The 17,459-nt window shown below is 47.4% G+C and overlaps 1 protein-coding gene across 1 annotated transcript in view; it reads left to right on the top strand.

Moving 5' to 3' along the window:
* The first annotated feature begins 6,972 nt into the window (after positions 1-6,972).
* The window catches only part of LOC135976162 (myelin-oligodendrocyte glycoprotein-like), a 29,932-nt gene continuing 19,445 nt past the window's right edge, over positions 6,973-17,459 (top strand). Inside the window, exons 1-3 of the mRNA XM_065570780.1 lie at positions 6,973-7,075; positions 7,582-7,692; positions 13,314-13,661. Of these exons, the coding sequence (XP_065426852.1) occupies positions 7,587-7,692; positions 13,314-13,661 (454 nt within the window). The 5' untranslated portion in view covers positions 6,973-7,075; positions 7,582-7,586. The remainder of the gene's footprint in view (positions 7,076-7,581; positions 7,693-13,313; positions 13,662-17,459) is intronic.

The following is a 17,459-nucleotide window of genomic DNA, read 5'->3' as shown; positions in this document are numbered from 1 at the left end:
ACTTGGGAATTCCTCCCTGTGGGGTGCCCTCAAGCCCTTTCACACACACACATGCCCCCCGGGGAAGAGCTGAGAAAGAAAACAAAGGAAATTAGCTATTGCCACCAGCTAATCAAACAACATGTACAAACCCCTTAGCACACCAAAAATCCAATCTTGTTCTTAAAAAAGGTAAAATTTATTTAAACAAAAAGAAAGGAAATACATTTGGAACTTAGGCGTTTTGCTAGATCTTAAAAGAAACAATTACAAAAACTAAGTAGCAAGATAGCTCTCTTGAGGTTCAGCTTAAAGGTTACAAGCAAAACAAAAGCATCTGGGGTTAGCAAAGAGAAGATCCACAAGCCAAAATAAAGAAATAAACCTGATCACGTCTATTCAAACATTTCCAATCCAATAATTTCTTCTAGGTATGGAAGATGAAATTTCATACCTGGTTTGAGCCTTACACAGCATTCCTGTTTATAGCATTGGGGCTCCCGTGTCTCCTTCTCAGGAGAACAACAGACAAAGGGGAAGTTCTTTTCCCATTTTAAAAAGTTCTAGCCTCCCATTGGCTCTTTTAGTCAGGTGCCCACTCCTTTTCCTTTACCCCGGGGAACTTTGTTAACCGCTTACAGGTAAAGCAAGCAGAGAACAGCTACCAAGAGGGATTGTACCACACCCACCCACCCTCCCTCCCTCCGTGCAGACAGGGGTAAGCAGGAACACAACTCTCAAAAGTGCAGGGACTGCTGATCTAGAGATTGATGAGTTGGCTACAGCCTTAGCTAATAGACTGGGCTCTGCTGGCGTTACGTATAACATCACCTCTGCTTTGGGGTAACCATGACGTGTAGCTGTATTAAGCTTTCCCCAGCATGCTTGTCGTTTCAGCTAAGTTGGTTAAGTGAGGGAAATGTAAAGTGTTGTCACTTTAGTGGTAGGTGCAGAAACATGCCAGACAGACCAGCCAAGATAAATGATCGTGTTGATGCTTCACTGACACACACTGTGAACCACAGTACGGCTACAGCAGATGTCTCTAAGCTTTGCTGACTTCTGGAAGTGGGGTGCCGAGTCTTCATTTATTCACTCTAATTTAAGGTTTCGCGTGCCGGTCATACATTTTAACGTTTTTAGAAAGTCTCTTACTATAAGTCTATAATATAGAACTGTAACCCTTCTGCCCATCTAAGTTGGCAGCAACAAGGGCCGGGTTCTGTATCTAGGGGTTCCGTTTCAATAACTCAATGCAAAACCGGCTCGAGCCCCCACCCAGTGACCTGGGACAATTACATACCACCCCCTGGCTGCCTCTAAGAGGCAATATTTCCCCTCTCGCAAGCACGGAGTCTGAGTGTTGCAGAAAATGTTTAATAACATGAGGTAAACGACATCAGCATTAAATTGGAAAAACACCACAAACAGGATTCATAACACAAACCATGAGCAAAAAAACCCACCCCAGCAAATTGGGCTGTCCCCTTTCCCTTTGGTTCTTGAATCCAGCAACCCAAAAATCACCCAGAGTCCCCAAAGTCCAACACCCCCAAAGTCTCTTGGGTCCAGCAACCACCCAAAGTCCCAAAAGTCCAACAAACCTCAAAGTCTCTGTCCCTGGTCAGTGCAGCCCCAGAGTAAACAGGAGGGGGCACAAAGGGAGTTAAGGGGGTACCTTACGTGATCCAAGGCCGGCCGGCCATCTCTCCGTGGGGTTCCGCCACAGCCTTCACCACAAGCCAGTCCACTTCCTGCCGTCCCACGAATTGCTCCGCTCTATGAGCTGCTCCACTCCGCTCACCGACCTATGAGCCGTTCCAGCCATCCCCACAAACGCTCCACTCACCGTTCCTTGGGCCGCTCCAACCAGCCCCACAAGGCTCCGTACCACTTGCTGCTGCTCCTCCAGTTGTCCCCACAAATTGCTCCACCAGCTTAGGGTTACCATACGTCCGGATTTCCCCGGACATGTCCTCCTTTTGTGTGCTAAAAATAGCGTCCGGGGGGGAATTTGCAAAGCTCTCACAATGTCCGGGATTAGCAGAGAGTGGCTGGGAGGGCTGCAGGGAAGTCCCGGGCTGGACTCGGGAGCAGCTGTAGAGGAGCCGGATCCGCCCTGCATTCTGAGCCAGCAGCTGCCTTGCAGCCCAGTCCGGCAACACTCTGCAGGGCCAGACCGGGTTTTGTTGTGCAGGGCCAGACCGGGTTTTGTTGTGCAGGGGAGCTCAGCCACGTGTCCGGCTCGGCTGCACAGAGCCCAACACTCTGTTCTGAGCAGCAGGGTAAGGAGGTCAGGGGGCAGGAAGGTTCTGGAGGTGGAGGTCAAGAAACAGGGGGGGCTTTTTGGGGGCAGTGGAGAAAGTTTTGGGCAGTCAGGGTACAGGTAGGGGGTAGGGTCCTGGGGGGCAGTTGGGGGGGGTCTTAGGAGGGGGCAGTTAGGGGACAAGGAGCGGGGGGGGGTAGGGGGCTGGGAGTTCTGGGGGGGAGCTGTCAGGGGGCAGGAGTGGAGAGAGGGATCGGAGCAGTCAGGGGACAGGGAGCAGAGGGGTTTAGATGGGTTGGGAGTTCTGGGGGGGGCTGTCAGGGGGCAGGAGTGCGGAGAGGGATCGGAGCAGTCAGGGGACAGGGAGCAGAGGGGTTTAGATGGGTTGGGAGTTCTGGGGGGGGCTGTCAGGGGGCAGGAGTGCGGAGAGGGATCGGAGCAGTCAGGGGACAGGGAGCAGAGGGGTTTAGATGGGTTGGGAGTTCTGGGGGGGCTGTCAGGTGGCAGGGGTGGGGAGATGGATCGGAGCAGTCAGGGGACAGGGAGCAGAGGGGTTTAGATGGGTTGGGAGTTCTGGGGGGGGGCTGTCAGTGGGTGGGGAGTGGTTGGATGGGGCGTGGGAGTCCCAGGGGTCTGTCTGGGGGTGGGGGTGTGGATAAAGGTTGGGGCAGTCAGGGGACAAGAGGCAGGGAGGCTTAGATAGTCCTGGGGGGCAGTTAGGGGCAGGGGTCCCAGGAGGGGGTAGTCAGGGGACAAGGAACGGGGGGAGGGTTGGGAGGTCAGGGGGGGGCGGGAAGTGGGAGGGGCAGGGGCGGGGCTAGGGCGGGGCTCCTCCCATCCTCTTTTTTGCTCGCTGAAATATGGTAACCCTACACCAGCTGCTTAGCAGTATAGCTTCAGGCTCCCCCACTAGTTAACACAGCACTCAATGATTTCAGCTCTTAATAACTTTAGCTCTTTTGTGATTTCAGCTCATAGCAATTTCAGCTCACAGCAGGGAAGCCCCAGTGCTAGTAGACAATTCGCTCAAAATGAATTCAGCTCAGCAGTCTGTAACTAAACTAAAGGAATCAAAGTTAGCTCTGACACTCAACAGTCAAGAGAGAAGATAGTACAACTGGTGTTTCAAACCCAAGGCAGGCATGTCATCCAGTACAAACATCTAACCCCATCCTCTCTCCATTCACTGGGTTTTGTAACCCATGCCCCTTGTCAAGCAAGTGCTACTTAGGTAATGGTGAAGGACTCACTCAGTCCTTCTGTCATACAACAGTTTCACTGGCCTTGATTCACAGAATCAGGGTAACAAAACTTTATTCTTCCTGCCCCAATAACAGAGAAACTGGGGATCCCACACCAGCCAAAGTAACCACTTTGAGTTGCTGTTGTTTCATGCCAGGCGAGTGGATGTGCCTATGCAAACAAGATCAGCCCCTGGAGTTCTTTTCCACACTCGCCATAATTCACCACCAGATGTCAGGGTAGAGCTCATCTTGACTGCTTACAGAACTAAACTATTGTTGTACGTAAAGTAAATAAGGTTTTTTAAATGTTTAAGAAGCTTCATTTAAAATTAAATTAAAATGCAGAGCCCCCCGGACGGGTGGCCAGGACCTGGGCAGTGTGAGTGCCACTGAAAATCAGCTCACGTGCGCCTTCAGCACGTGCGCCATAGGTTGCCTACCCCTGCTCTAACTCCTTTTTGTGTTGTGCTATCTTGTCTTTGACCAATAGAACGGACTGACCCTGGGCTCTCAGCTGCCTTTCTTTGAAAAGCAAACTGGAAATAGCAAGTTCCGATGCTTGCAGCCACAAAGACTCCCTTGTGGAGAATGTGAGGAATTTCTGTAATGTTTCTATGAAAAAAATATGCGTGACTCAGTTTCCCCCACTCAATACGTATTGGGAGTGAAGGAGTGAAATTCTGTCCTGGGACAGAGGAGGCAGACGGGCAGGATGCAGGCCTGGGTTGGTGTGAATGAACTGTCCCCAGAGGAATGGCGGTAGGTGGGACATACAATGAAGTCGCAGGCATTAACACCCAGGGTGTGAGCACGTGGGGATAAGACCTGTGCACGGTGAGAGCTGGACTTGTCGAGGTTTGGCGCAGAGGGGCAAGTGATGCCCCAGCACGGACGGACAGACAAGCTTTGCTTCCAGTCCTAATCTGAGGGTCCTGAAAACCCCGATTGCCGGTTTGTGGAAAGGCCGCCCTGTGTCACTGCGAACACCTGCTGGCTGCCTGCTCCCACAGCAGGAATGTCTCCAGCAAGGGTAAAAGTTCTCTGGGACTCAATGGAGGGGCCAGTGGGAGAAGCAGGGGTGCCAAGCCTGTGACCCCATCTCAGGAGCAGGGCTATGGGGCTCCTCTTGGAAAAGGTGGAGGCCCAATAGCACTACAAGGGGGCCTTGCCAGAGAGCGCCCTGCAGACCTGGGGGTGACAAGTCCCCTTTGGCACCTCTTCTCTTCCACTGAAACCAGCCCTGGCCCTTCGCTTTGCTTGGTGCAATAACCCCACGGTGCAGAGATCTGAGGGAAGAGGCTGGGGGGGAGTCAGAACTGGCTATGCTAATGGGCTCCTGTCATGGACTCACAGGACTCGTGCTCTCTCTTGGCTCTGTACGGTCCCTGGAGGGACCCCCTTCAGTGTGACAGCCCTTCTCGGGGGTCCACTCTCTCTCTGGTGCAGGGCCGGCTTTAGGCCAATTCCACCAATTCCCCCGAATCGGGCCCTGCGCCTAAGAGGGCCCCGTGCCCAGTGGCAGGGCCGCCGGGGGGTGAGGGGGGGAGGGTAGAAAGAAGTGGCCGAGAATCCCTTCCCTGGCTAGAGGCTCCTTTTTAATTTTTACTCACCCGGTGGCGCTCCGGGTCTTCGGCGGCACTTCGGCAGCAGGTCCTTCAGTGCCGCCAAAGACCTGGAGTGAGTGAAGGACCCACCGCTGAAGACTAGGAGCACCGCCCGGTGAGTACAAGCCCCACGAGTTTTTTTATGTGGTTTTTTTTTTAGTCATCCCTGCCGGGGCCCTGTCGAAACTGTTCGAATCGGGCCCCGCACTTCCTAAAGCCGGCCCCAGTTCTGGGGCCAGTTTTGTTTAATATCTTTATTAATGATCTGGAGGATGGTGTGGACTGCACTCTCAGCAAGTTTGCAGATGACACTAAACTAGGAGGCGTGGTAGATACACTAGAGGGTAGGGATCGGATACAGAGGGACCTAGACAAATTAGAGGATTGGGCCGAAAAAAACCTGATGAGGTTCAACAAGGACAAGTGCAGAGTCCTGCACTTAGGACGGAAGAATCCCATGCACTGCTACAGACTAGGGACCGAATGGCTAGGTAGCAGTTCTGCAGAAAAGGACCTAGGGGTCACAGTGGACGAGAAGCTGGAGGTGGGGGTGTGGATAAGGGTTGGAGCAATCAGGGTACAGGTAGGGGTAGGCTCCTAGGGGGCCAGTTAGGATGGGGGGAGGGTCTCAGGAGGGGGCAGTCAGGGGACAAGAGGCAGGGAGGCTTAGGTAGGGGGTGGAGTCCCGGGGGGCAGTTAGGGGCAGGGGTCCCAGGAGGGGGCAGTCAGGGGACAAGGAACGGGGGAGGGTTGGGGGTTCTGAGGGGGGCGGGAAGTGGGAGGGGCAGGGGCGGGGCCAGGGCAGGACGGGGGCGGGGCTCCTCCCGTCCTCTTTTTTGCTTGCTGAAATATGGTAACCCTAGCTTAGCTATGCTGTCTGTGCAATGGAGCTACCCCTGCCCAGCCACGTGAACGAGGCAAGAGGCTGCAGGAAGAGCTGAGCATTGGGCAAGTCTTGTGAAAGCAGAATGTTCAGAGGGTTAGGGCGCTGTGCCAGGGATCGCATATGTGGGGCAGCCCCTGAACCTCTGCTGTAGAGGGTCCAGGGAGCAGAGGGGCCAGGGAGCCATAAAAAAATGGGTGGTTTGGGGGGAGGGATAGCTCAGTGGTTTGAGCATTGGCCTGCTAAACCCAGGGTTGTGAGTTCAATCCTTGAGGGGGGCCACTTAGGGATCTGGGGCAAAAATCAGTACTTGGTCCTGCTAGTGAAGGCAGGGGGCTGGACTCACTGACCTTTCAAGGTCCCTTCCAGTTCTAGGAGATGGGATATCTCCATTAATTCAGTTCTTTATGCTTTAAAGCAGCAAAAAAGATTTTTAACTTTGGTGAACCCTCCTTTCCAGGGTGTTATAATTCAGCAACCACTTGTCCAATTCACATCAAATTTGGTAGAAATAGTTTACTTCAGTCCCAGATTTAAGGTTCCAATTTTGAGACTGATAGGATCTTCCTGTAGTTTATAGATGTAGGGTCAAAAATCAGGGTTATAAAGGAAACTATTAGAGTCTTAAACTATGGGGTGACTATCATCACTCCATCATACTAGGATGAAGCAGCCTCTTCCACAGTGGGAATGACTCTGCTCCAACCGGGATGTGTGTGAGGCTAAGCCATCTGGGTCTGAGAGGATAAGCACATTGCTGTATGCAGATTTCCATAAGGACTCTTTAATTTCATAGCACCATCTAAACGATAATGGTGGCTTTCTGCTTTACAATTTCACTTGCATCTTCAGCCTTGCTACATGCAGGAGAAAAGAGTAAATTCTGCTGGTGTTTAAAAAACATCACCATAAAAGTGCACAAGGACAGATGATACTGAACTGATTCTCTTTTCCTAAATTATTTTTGCTTTATACTATAACTTTAATTTTTTCATTGTCAGGCACCTCCCGGACTAAGGGTCCATTTCACTGACTGTGAGAAGCTGGAAATGTCCCAGTGATCCTGTAACTGCTGGGAAGTTTCTCCTGGGCTCATGAGGTACATGGCAGGAAGTTCTCATCCTTTAATTTGTTTTTAAAATGCTCCTTTTTCCACTTGAAAAGCTTCACTAATGACTTTAGATGCTCTGTATTTATCCATGTGACCCAGACCCAGAAATTGCAATGCCTTTTCTCACACTGCATTATAAAAACAGATACAAAATATATTTGTTCTTCTTGGCTACTTTCTCTTTGTAATTTTACAACCAAAAAGTTAGTGATTTTTGTGATATTTTTCAATGAATTTTGCAAATGCTAGTATTAAGGCCTTTGTCCAGAATATTGGACTGTAATTTGAGATGGTGAACAGTGAAGCAGAGTTTTGCTATGTCTTGTAACATGTCTTTTGACAAAAACAGTAGCAAACATGCACATTTTGATGCAATTATTAATTAACACATGTCCTAGGGTTCATATTGTGCTCAATGAATTTGTATCCCAAATTACAGCACATTGCTCACTTGGAATTTGTTTTTTCTTTTCCTTTCTGGTGTGTGAATCAAGTTACAATGAAGATGAGGATTTCCTTCCACTCGCATTGTGCCATGGGCAACCCCTCTCTGTCCAGTTACTTCCTTTTCTTTTTTACGGTCCATGTTTCTACATTGGAATCAGGTAGGAAGCCTCTTGTCACAAAGTGTCTTCTACTTTCTCTCAACAGTTTGAATACCATTGATCTTTTGTTATTTTGAAACAATTCATAATAAGAGCATTTTATATAAATTTGAGAAAGAAAATCTTTTTTTGGGGGGGGCAGGGGAAGATATTGATTTTTCTCCCTTTTTACTCCCCTTGGTCTCAATGTAACCTGTACTCAGTGGACTTTTACATCATATTTCACCTTAAACTTTCCTCCTGTCTCATCTTAAACTTTTGCGACTCTACCTATCACTATTGAATATTTTCATTAATGACTTGGATAATGAACTGGAGAGTATGCTGATAAAATCTGCAGATGACACCAAGCTGGGAGAGGTTGCTACAACTCTGGAAGACAGGATAAGAATTCCAAATGACCTGGACAAATTGGAGAATTGGTCCGAAATCAACAGGATGGATTTCAATAAAGACAAGATCAAAGCACTTCACTAAGGAAGGAAAAATCAAACGCACAGCTACAAAATGGCGAATAAATGACTAGATGGTAACACTGCTGAAAAGGATCCGGGGCTTACAGTGGATCACCGATTGCATATGAATAAGGCTATGAGTCAGTCATGGAGGTCATGGATTCCATGATTTTATGGGACCTCCATGATTTCCTGAAAATTATGATTCAGCTCCGGGCGGCAGAGCTAAGGCTTCAGCCCTGGGAGGTGGAGCTCAGGCTCCAGCCCCATATAGCGGAGCTTGGGCGTCCATGATTTATTGCTTATTGCCCACATCCTGCCCATGACTTTTATTAAAAATACCCATACCAAAATCTTAGCCTTAAATATGAGTCAACAATGTGATGGAGATGCAAAAAAGGCTAACTAAGATTTTAAGTGATTATAAGTAGCAGGCATAGAAATCAAAGTTGGTTACCTAAGTAATAAATATAGAAATGCAGTCTAAATTTTAACTTTAACAGACTAAGTAAGATTTGAATCAAGTTGTCTCTCACCCTAACAGATCCTACAGGTAGCTTACAGTTCCTTAATACACGGACTGGACACCCTTCCAGCCTGGGACCATTCTCTTCCAGACGATCTTCCAGGTGTTGAGATGGAGGTTGCGGGGAGAGAGGCCAAGAGATGATGTCACTGTCTCTCTTTTATGCTTTCTTCAGGATGCTAGAAAGATCTTTGCTGTAACGTGAGTTAGGTTGCCCCATTGCATATGTGCCTTCTACAAGAAGTCTCTGAGATAGAAGGCTGGGTGTTGATGAGCCATTAACATCTGTCTGGCCAGCGATGGCGGCTTCTTTGTCCCTACTGAAAGTCCAGCTGTGGGCATCTCTCAACCTCATAACATATTTCAGTAACATGTATAGCAATACTTCATAACTTCACATACAATGATAGTACATAAAATCCACAGCATATTAAGGTCCAACAGATCCACACTTTTAAAATGATACTTCACAAGGCATACTTTTTACAAAACAAACCATAATCACATGATAATAGTGAATATGAGGGGTCCAGGGTGCTAATTTGAGGTAAAGAGTGTCACACTGATCCATCCCATCTTCCATTCCTTGTTGGTTTTTTGCTTTCTCTTAATAGTTTGAGATGCTTGCTCATCCAACTTGGTCTGTAACCCTTCCCTACAAATGTTTCCCCTTGCTTGAGATTCAGGCTTCAGATAGTTTCTGCAACTTTGACTTAAAGTAATTCCAAGCCTCCTCCACAGTCAGATCCTTGAGTTCCTCAGTCTAGTCCAGTTCTCTAATTCCCTTACTTTTTTTAATTTGCTCTTTTGAAATTAAGAACCCTAATTGCAGATCTATTTTTTATCTTTCCATTTAGTTTAAACTGAATTAGCTCATGATCACTTGAACCAAGGTTGTCTCCTACAACTAGCTGTTCTAAGAGGTCCTCACTACTCATGAATGCCAAATCTAAAATAGCATCAGCTCTTTTGGTTTGGTGGCTATTTGGTGAAGAAATATTTGGTCAGCTATCACATCCAGGAAAATCTGGGCCCTACTATTATTAGTAGCACTTGTCCTCCAATCTATATCTGGGAAGTTAAAGTCTCCCATAATCATAAAAAGGTCTCTATCCATATCCAAATCAGATGTGTGGGGGGAGGGGGTCTCTAGCATACCCCAAGCACTATCCAGGGGAGCCTCTGGTAGCTTTCTTCTCCAAAGTGATTTTGACCCAAACAGACTCTGTTTTATCCATTCCATCACTTCTGATTTCTTTACAGTTTAACTCCTTATTAATATACGATTCTACTCCACCACCTTTGCCTTTATTTCTGTCTTTCCTGAATGGCACGTACCCTTCAGTTCCTGTACTCCACTCATGACTACTATTCCATCATGTTTCTATTAACCCTATAATATCTGGTTTCACTTCCTGCACTGGTAGTTCTAGTTCCTCTATTTTGTTACCCAGGCTCCTTGCATTGGTGTACAAACATCTTAACTGTTGCTGCTTGGCTTCACTCAGATTCCTCACCCGACTGAGTACAGTTATTCTACTTACAGTATTGCCTACTTGACTTTAGCTTCATTGGTATGGGCACTATCTTTCCTCTTACTGTCCATTCTCCTACATACTGCTCTTCCTTTCCCCATTGGAGTATTCTCTCTTGACTTTCCTGCCGGTCAATATTAGAATAAGGCATGAGGATTACATGAGCATCTCCCAGCAGTCTCCCCCCTAGTTCCTAGTTTAAAGCTCTTTTAATCAGTGGTGCCGTCCTCCACCCCAGCAGTCTATTTCCCTCCCTATTCAGGTGGAGTCCATCCCATGAGAACAGTCCTCTGTCCGTGAATGCATCCCAGTCATGAAATATCCCAAAACCCTCCTTGTAGCACCACTGCCTGAGCCATCTGTTGATCATCATAATCTTGTCTTGCCTTCACTCTCCTCCTCTAGGGCCAGGCAGAATCCCACTGAAGATCACCTGAGCCTCCATTTCTTTAAGTGTCTTCCCCAGCTTGGCATAGTCTCCTTTGGTGTATTTCAGTGAGAATCTAGCAGTATCATTTGTTCCCCATGTGAAGGACAATCAGTTAATTCTTTACTGCTTCCATTAGAATTCTTTTCAGCCTCCGGTCCACATTCTGTATCTTAACTCCTGGCAGACAGCACATTCATCTGTTCTCAGGATCAGCTCTGGTGACAGGCCTGTCTGTTCTTCTTAGTAGGGAGTCCCCAATCATGTAGACCTTCCTTTTCTTGGTTTTGTTGTGATTTTCTGGCCTTCCTCCCAGGGCCAGCTCCAGGGTTTTTGCCACCCCAAGCGGCGGAAAAAAAAAAAAAGCCGCGATCGGTGGCACTTCGGCGGCAGCCCCACCGCGCCGCTTCATTCTTCTGCAGCAATTTGGCAGCAGGTCCTTTCCTCCGAGAGGGACTGAGGGACCTGCCGCCGAATTGCCGCTGAAGAGCTGGATGTGCCACCCCCTTCCATGAGCCGCCCCAAGCACCAGCTTGCTGTGCTGGTGCCTGGAGCTGGCCCTGCTTCCTCCTGTTCCTTCTGATTGCAAGTCCTCTTGTCTTTTGTTCACACTTGCAATCTTTTGTGAGTCATCCTGTATCCTTCCCCTCTTCTTATAGGACTAGCTGTTCTTCTCTTCTTCCTTGACCTCCCACCTTCTGTGACTGCCTGCTGTGCCCCTTCTTCATTTTCCAACTCAGCAAACCTATTCCTGAGCTCTATTTCTCCTTCATTAGCCAGTCTTTCCCTCTGCCTGGTTCTCATAGTCACATGCTTCCAGTGGCCGCATTCCTCATCCAGCAGTCTCCCCTCAGAGTTCATCAGTGCAGCTTGCATCTGCCAGTCTTGACTTTTCCCTTCAGCCTTCTCTTGTCTTCCCTCCATCATCTGCTTGAATCCCCATCAAAACTAAACAACCAACTTGCATCTCCAAGTCTCTGATCTTCTCTTCCATCTAGTCTAACAGGCGGCACTTCATACAAACCAAGCTCTTTTTGTGTACCCGCTTCTGGATAATTTACATCCTGCAGCTTCCACATCTGATTGTCTTCATTGTCTCACCCATTCCTTGTCTCACTACCACTGCTGCCTCTGTATCTGTCACAGCCTTCCCGCCTAAGCTCCTGTCATGGAGAAAATAACAAATCTCCAAACAAAATCTCCCCCTCCCCGAACACCAAAGCAGAAACAGACCACTACACACTCCCTTCCCCAACCTCCCACTCAAACGCCCCTGTTTTCAGCTCTGTTTGCTGGTTCCTGTGCCACTGGATGGCTGCTTGGCTGCCTTTATAGACCCCCAATCAGAGAAGCCCCACTGCCTAATCAGGGAAGCCCTGCCCCCTAATCTGAACTCTGCTTCTCTCACAAAAAACTATGCCCTACCAGCCTCTGCAAACTGAAGAAAAAAGGAGAAAAAAAAAAAGAAAAAAATCCACACAAAACTACAAAAACTCACTCACTGTCCCCTATGGAATAGGTGCTTGCCTCCTTCCTTCTCCTCCCACTGAACTCCCACTCAAACTCCCCTGTTTTCACCTCTTATTTATTTATTTACTTATTTTTGCTGGCTTCTGTACCAGCCATTGGATTGTGTTATAGCTTTCTCTGCTAAATTGAGCTCATTATCAAGTCATTCCTTAATCTTCTCATAGCTCTTCTCTGAACTCGCTCCAATTTATCAACATCCTTCTTGAATTGTGAGAACCAGGACTGGACATAGAATTCCAGCAGGGGTGTCACCAGTGTGAAATACAAGGAAGTTCTGTGACCTGTGTTACACAGGAGATCAGACTAGATGATCACTTCTGGCCTTGGAATCTATGATGCAAAAGTTTGAATTGCACATTACACAAATAAGTCAAATATATGAAACAGAGTGATTTGAACTGAATGTGACTGACACATGCTGTAAATTCATTTTGTGTGATGTGCTACCAAGCAGAGAATGTCATAAGTGGAAGGGGGAAAGAAGGATTTTGTACTATATTTGATTGTTTTTCAAATATCTATATTTGAAAGGATACATAGCAAGTTACAAATATAAAACAAAGTACTTTTTTTTCAGTTTAGCTTATGTCACTGGGGAAGGGGTTTAAGGCAAACTGAAAAAGGTCACTATTATACCAGAATAAGGGGGTCCACATAGGAGTTATACCAGTATAATTACACCTGGATAACCAGTAAAACTTTCCCATGTAGACCAGGCCTTAAGCTCCACAGCATGTCACAGACACAGCCTCTCCTTTCAGGTGTTCTGTATCATCCTTCTCTCTAGAGGCCACCTGCCTCGGTTCCAGTCTAGCAAACAGTCTTCCACAGGTTAATTGTTCTGGTTTCAGCCATTAACCAGCTCACAACATTTAGAAACAGAGATCACCCATTTTTTAATTCTCTCTGGATTGGTATTGACTAGGAAAAGCGGCTGAGTTTAGCTCAAGGCTTAGCTAACATGTGCTAGCTAAGCCTGTCCTAACTTGACCTGTTTTCCAGTGCAGATACAGTGAGACACCATTAGCTCAGTTTTAGCTGGTCAAGTTGCAGCCTAGGCAGTTGTGAGAGATCACCATTCATTACCTATGAAAGCAATCCAGCTCCCCTCTGGTCTAATTTTCTGTGTGTCTTGGTTCCTTTAACAGTGAATTTCAAGGTGATTGGACCTGATCATCCCATCATGGCCTCTGCAGGTGAAGATGCCCTGTTACCCTGTCACCTCTTCCGTAACACAAGTGCTCAGAAGATGGAGGTGCGCTGGTACCGATCCAAGTTCTCTGAACCTGTCCATCTGTATCAGAATGAAAAAGATCAGGCTGAGCAGCAAATACCAAATTATCAGGGCAGAACAGAGCTGCTGAAGGATGGTATTGTGGATGGAAGCGTTGTCCTGCGTATACGCAACATCACCCCCTCTGACCATGGGCAGTTTATCTGTTTCTTCCGATCAAGCAGATTTTATGCGGAAGCCACTCTGGAACTGAAGGTGACAGGTCAGTAACTTGGGCTGCTAATTTGAATTCCCAGCAGAATAATAATTTATTTTGATGTGGAACTTGATGTGTCTCATTTTCATGTGAGTATCCAGGATTCCCTTCTATCTGCCAATTATTTCCCATCAGTTGTTCAGGAGCCTATGCCCTGGGCATAAGCTAACAGATTTCAATGTGTGTCTCTCCACATTCTGGGTGTTCTTTTCACATCTTTGTTGTGCAAGAACTGTGAGAAAATCTATAAGTACCTACATGGGAACAAATATTTGATAATGGCTCTTCAGTCTAGCAGAGAAAGGTGTAACACAAGCTAATGGCAGGAAGTCGAAGCTAGAGAAATTCAGACTGGAAATAAGGCATAATTTTTTAATAGTGAGAGTAATTAACTATTGCAGTGGTTCTCAAATTGTGGTCCGCGAGCTCCATTCAGGTGGTCCGCAGATAGTTCCCTCTAAGGCCGCACATGAGAGAATGAAGGGCCACCCACCCAGGCGTGGCTCCACTAATTAGGTGCCTGGACCCTGGAGAAGACACACATGTAAGGTGAGGTTGTCGCCTTGGGGGGTATAGGGGGTAAGTGGGAGGGGACAGTGGGGTGAGAAGAGGAGGTGGGGGGAATTTGGGATGTACAGGGCTGCAGCAGCCAAAGAAAGGCGACTTTCCCCAGCTCCAGGGCTGCGGCTGCTGGGGAGGGAAGGCCCTCCTTCCCAGCCTCAGCTCTCTGGCTGCTGGGGCTGGGGAGAGACCCCCCTCCTTCCCAGTCCCAGCTCTGTGGCTGCTGTGGTGAGGGAGAGACCTCACTCCTTCCCAGCCTCAGCTCTGTGTCGGCTGTGGTGGGGGAGAGAGGCACATCCATCGCATTAGAAAGGTAAGAATACTGATATTAAAATATGAGTTGTGTGCTTTTATTTGTAGAACAAAAAAAATGTTAATTATTATTAAGGTGTTTTTTTATCCAACGCGCTTTACAATAGCTAGTTAATGGTACAACAACTTTTGGAAAGATCGTTAAGTGGTCCGCTGACACCCTCAGCAATTTTCAAGTGGTCCCCAAACAAAAAAGTTTGAGAATCACTGAACTATTGGAACAACTTACCAAGGGTTGTGGTGGTGTCTCCTTCACTGGCAATTTTAAAATCAAGATTGGCTGTTTTTCTAAAAGATCTGCTGTCAGAATCATAATGGTCCCTTCTGGCCTTGGAATCTATGAATCTGTGAATGAACCTATGAAAGACTTTTAAAGACTATTAGACCTTTAATTTTGGAGAAAACAGAAGAGGAGATAAAAAGGTGAAGAAAAATGCTTGAAAATCAGCTCTTGTTTCTTGCCACACAACTTCTAAGGTTGTGTGCAGGAGAAAGAGAAACATCCTTTTCTGATGACTTGAAGTGTCCATCCTAGAAAGGGCTGGAAACTACAGAGAGAGCAGCATCTACATCAGCAGGACCAGATCTTTTATTTCTTCTTTTGATTATGTTTCTTTGTCTTTGACCTACGCTGACTGAGATCCAAATCCACTTTGGGACTCGTGTGACGTGAGGGGTTTCCCCTGGAAAAATACTCAGGGCTCAGAGAGGGGGTAGCTCCAGGTTATTACAACAAAGGCAATGCAGATTCTTTGATTAGAGAATGAATTGTCAGTTGCCTCCCTGCCATGCTTTGTGGGGACATTCTATGAATACTTGAGAGTCCCCAACCCAACTCCCCCCAGTGTGCAAACAAGGCCTAGCAGAGCCCCGTGTGATATTGCTAGATACAGTATTGATTTCTGGGAGCTGTAGTCTTTGAGGTTAGAGAACTAGCAGGAAGGGTAAGCGCATCTGTATGTGCTGAGGCCAGGGGCTGCTGCAGCAGCTGCTTCTGGAGCTGTTTGATGTTGGATTTCACTTTTTTGGTCTCGGCCTCCACTGCTCAACAAAGTGGTGACTAGGATGGCTCTCCTACCCCTGAATCCACCTGCACCCTTTCTTCAAAGCCTAGGAGAGCTTCCAATTGCTTTTAATGCTTGGATAAGAGTATCTGAGTACGATGTCCTTGCAGCTAATGACAGAGAACTCTCTGAAGTAAGAAAATGTGCTTTGCTTATTTAAGTGCCTTGGAGCAGAAGGGCAGCTATATGTTACACTCTTCCCTTCTGAAGAATAAATATGATACAGCACTCTCTGCATTAATTTTTGTGTGTGTCTAAAGTGAATGTGGTAGCTGCATGCTATAAATTCCACCAGCGTGGAAACCAGGGGAATTGACAGATCAGTATATTGCTGCTTTAAGGGAACTGATTGTCACATGTGATTTTTGGCAACATGGCAGATGAAATTATTTGAGATCGGCTCATGGAGAAAACAGCTGTGCCTCGTATTAGAGAACATCTACTGCTTGAACCAGAATTGAAATGGCAGAAACCTGTAACCATTGCTAATCACATCGAGTCAGCAATGGTGGAGGTGAATATAATGAGCTCAGGGAACAGCAGGTGCGATGCAAGCCGTGCAACCACTACATCTGGAATACAACAAGGCAACTGAAAAATTACAAGGGCAATGTAAATGAGAAGTAACATGCCCAGTGATTTCAAAACACACAAGGAAAAGAATGTCACCACGGTGAATGTAACACCCCACTACAGACTACACAGGGATCGGCAACTTTTGGCACGTGGCCTGCCAGGGAAAGCCCCTAGCAGGCTGTGCCAGTTTGTTTACCTGCCGCATCCGCTGCTTTGGCCGATCGCAGCTCCCGCTGGCCGCGGTTCACCATCCAAGGCCAATGGGGGCTGCGGGAAGGGTGGCCAGCATATCCCTCGGGCTGCGCCGCTTCCTGCAGCCCCCATTGGCCTGGGACAGTGAACCGCAGCCAGTGGGAGCCTCAATCAGCCGAACCTGTGGACGCAGCAGGTAAACAAACCAGCCCAGCCAGGCCCGCCAGGGGCTTACCCTGGCAGGCTGTGTGCCAAAGGTTGCCGATCCCTGGACTATACTGGAAAGCTTGCAGAGGGAGCTCAGTGGCCTACAAAAAGAGCGGACATTTCCCTAAGGTATGCTAACGCAACCCATCCTAATCAACAAGTACGTGCGGTTACCATGCCAGAGGTAACTTACTGCATTGGGTGTGGATGGAAGCAGCTCCACAGACACTGGATAAAATAACGTGTGCTGTTCATGTCTCTGTTGCAGCAGGAGTGAAGCCCCAGGTGGTGGAATGAATGTTGAACACTGGCTCAGCAGTTTCTATACTACCTGAATTGATTTGCTTGCAATACTTTGGACATGTATCAGTTACTGAACTGAGCTTACACCTAGTGTGCTACTTGATGAACCACATCCCTGTGCTTGGTTGACTACCTGCAACCCTGACATTTGATACATAATGTGTACCGTCAGAATTCTGTCCTATGCCTAGGGGTACTGCTATCCTAAACAGCGATTTGTTTCCCTCACTAAACATGTAGGCAGGCAATGGGCACATTGCTTTTACCCCACCTGGCACCACTACAGCACAAACTCTGGTCTCTGCTCTTAACGAGGATGGTACAGAGGAGCCCCAGTGGCTGTGCATTTGGATTTGCTCACGAAATTAAATTTTGACCTCAAGTGACAGCTGTGTGACAGAATTTCCCTCTCTACCATTCTCCGTCAGGGATTCTGTAGCACAAGAGGTTAAAAAATTAGTACAAAATGGTGTTATTGAAGAGATTGCATCATCTGAATGAGTCTCACCAATACTAGTGATAAAGAGAAAGACTGGAGGTGTTTGTCTTAGCATAGATTTAAGGGAGCCTAATAAAGCCATTGTGATTG

Source organism: Chrysemys picta, chromosome 17, assembly GCF_011386835.1.
Source record: "Chrysemys picta bellii isolate R12L10 chromosome 17, ASM1138683v2, whole genome shotgun sequence".
Classification (NCBI taxonomy): Eukaryota; Metazoa; Chordata; order Testudines; family Emydidae; genus Chrysemys; species Chrysemys picta.
Note: the sequence above shows the minus strand (reverse complement) of the source record. Positions and strands in the feature narration are given on the sequence as shown.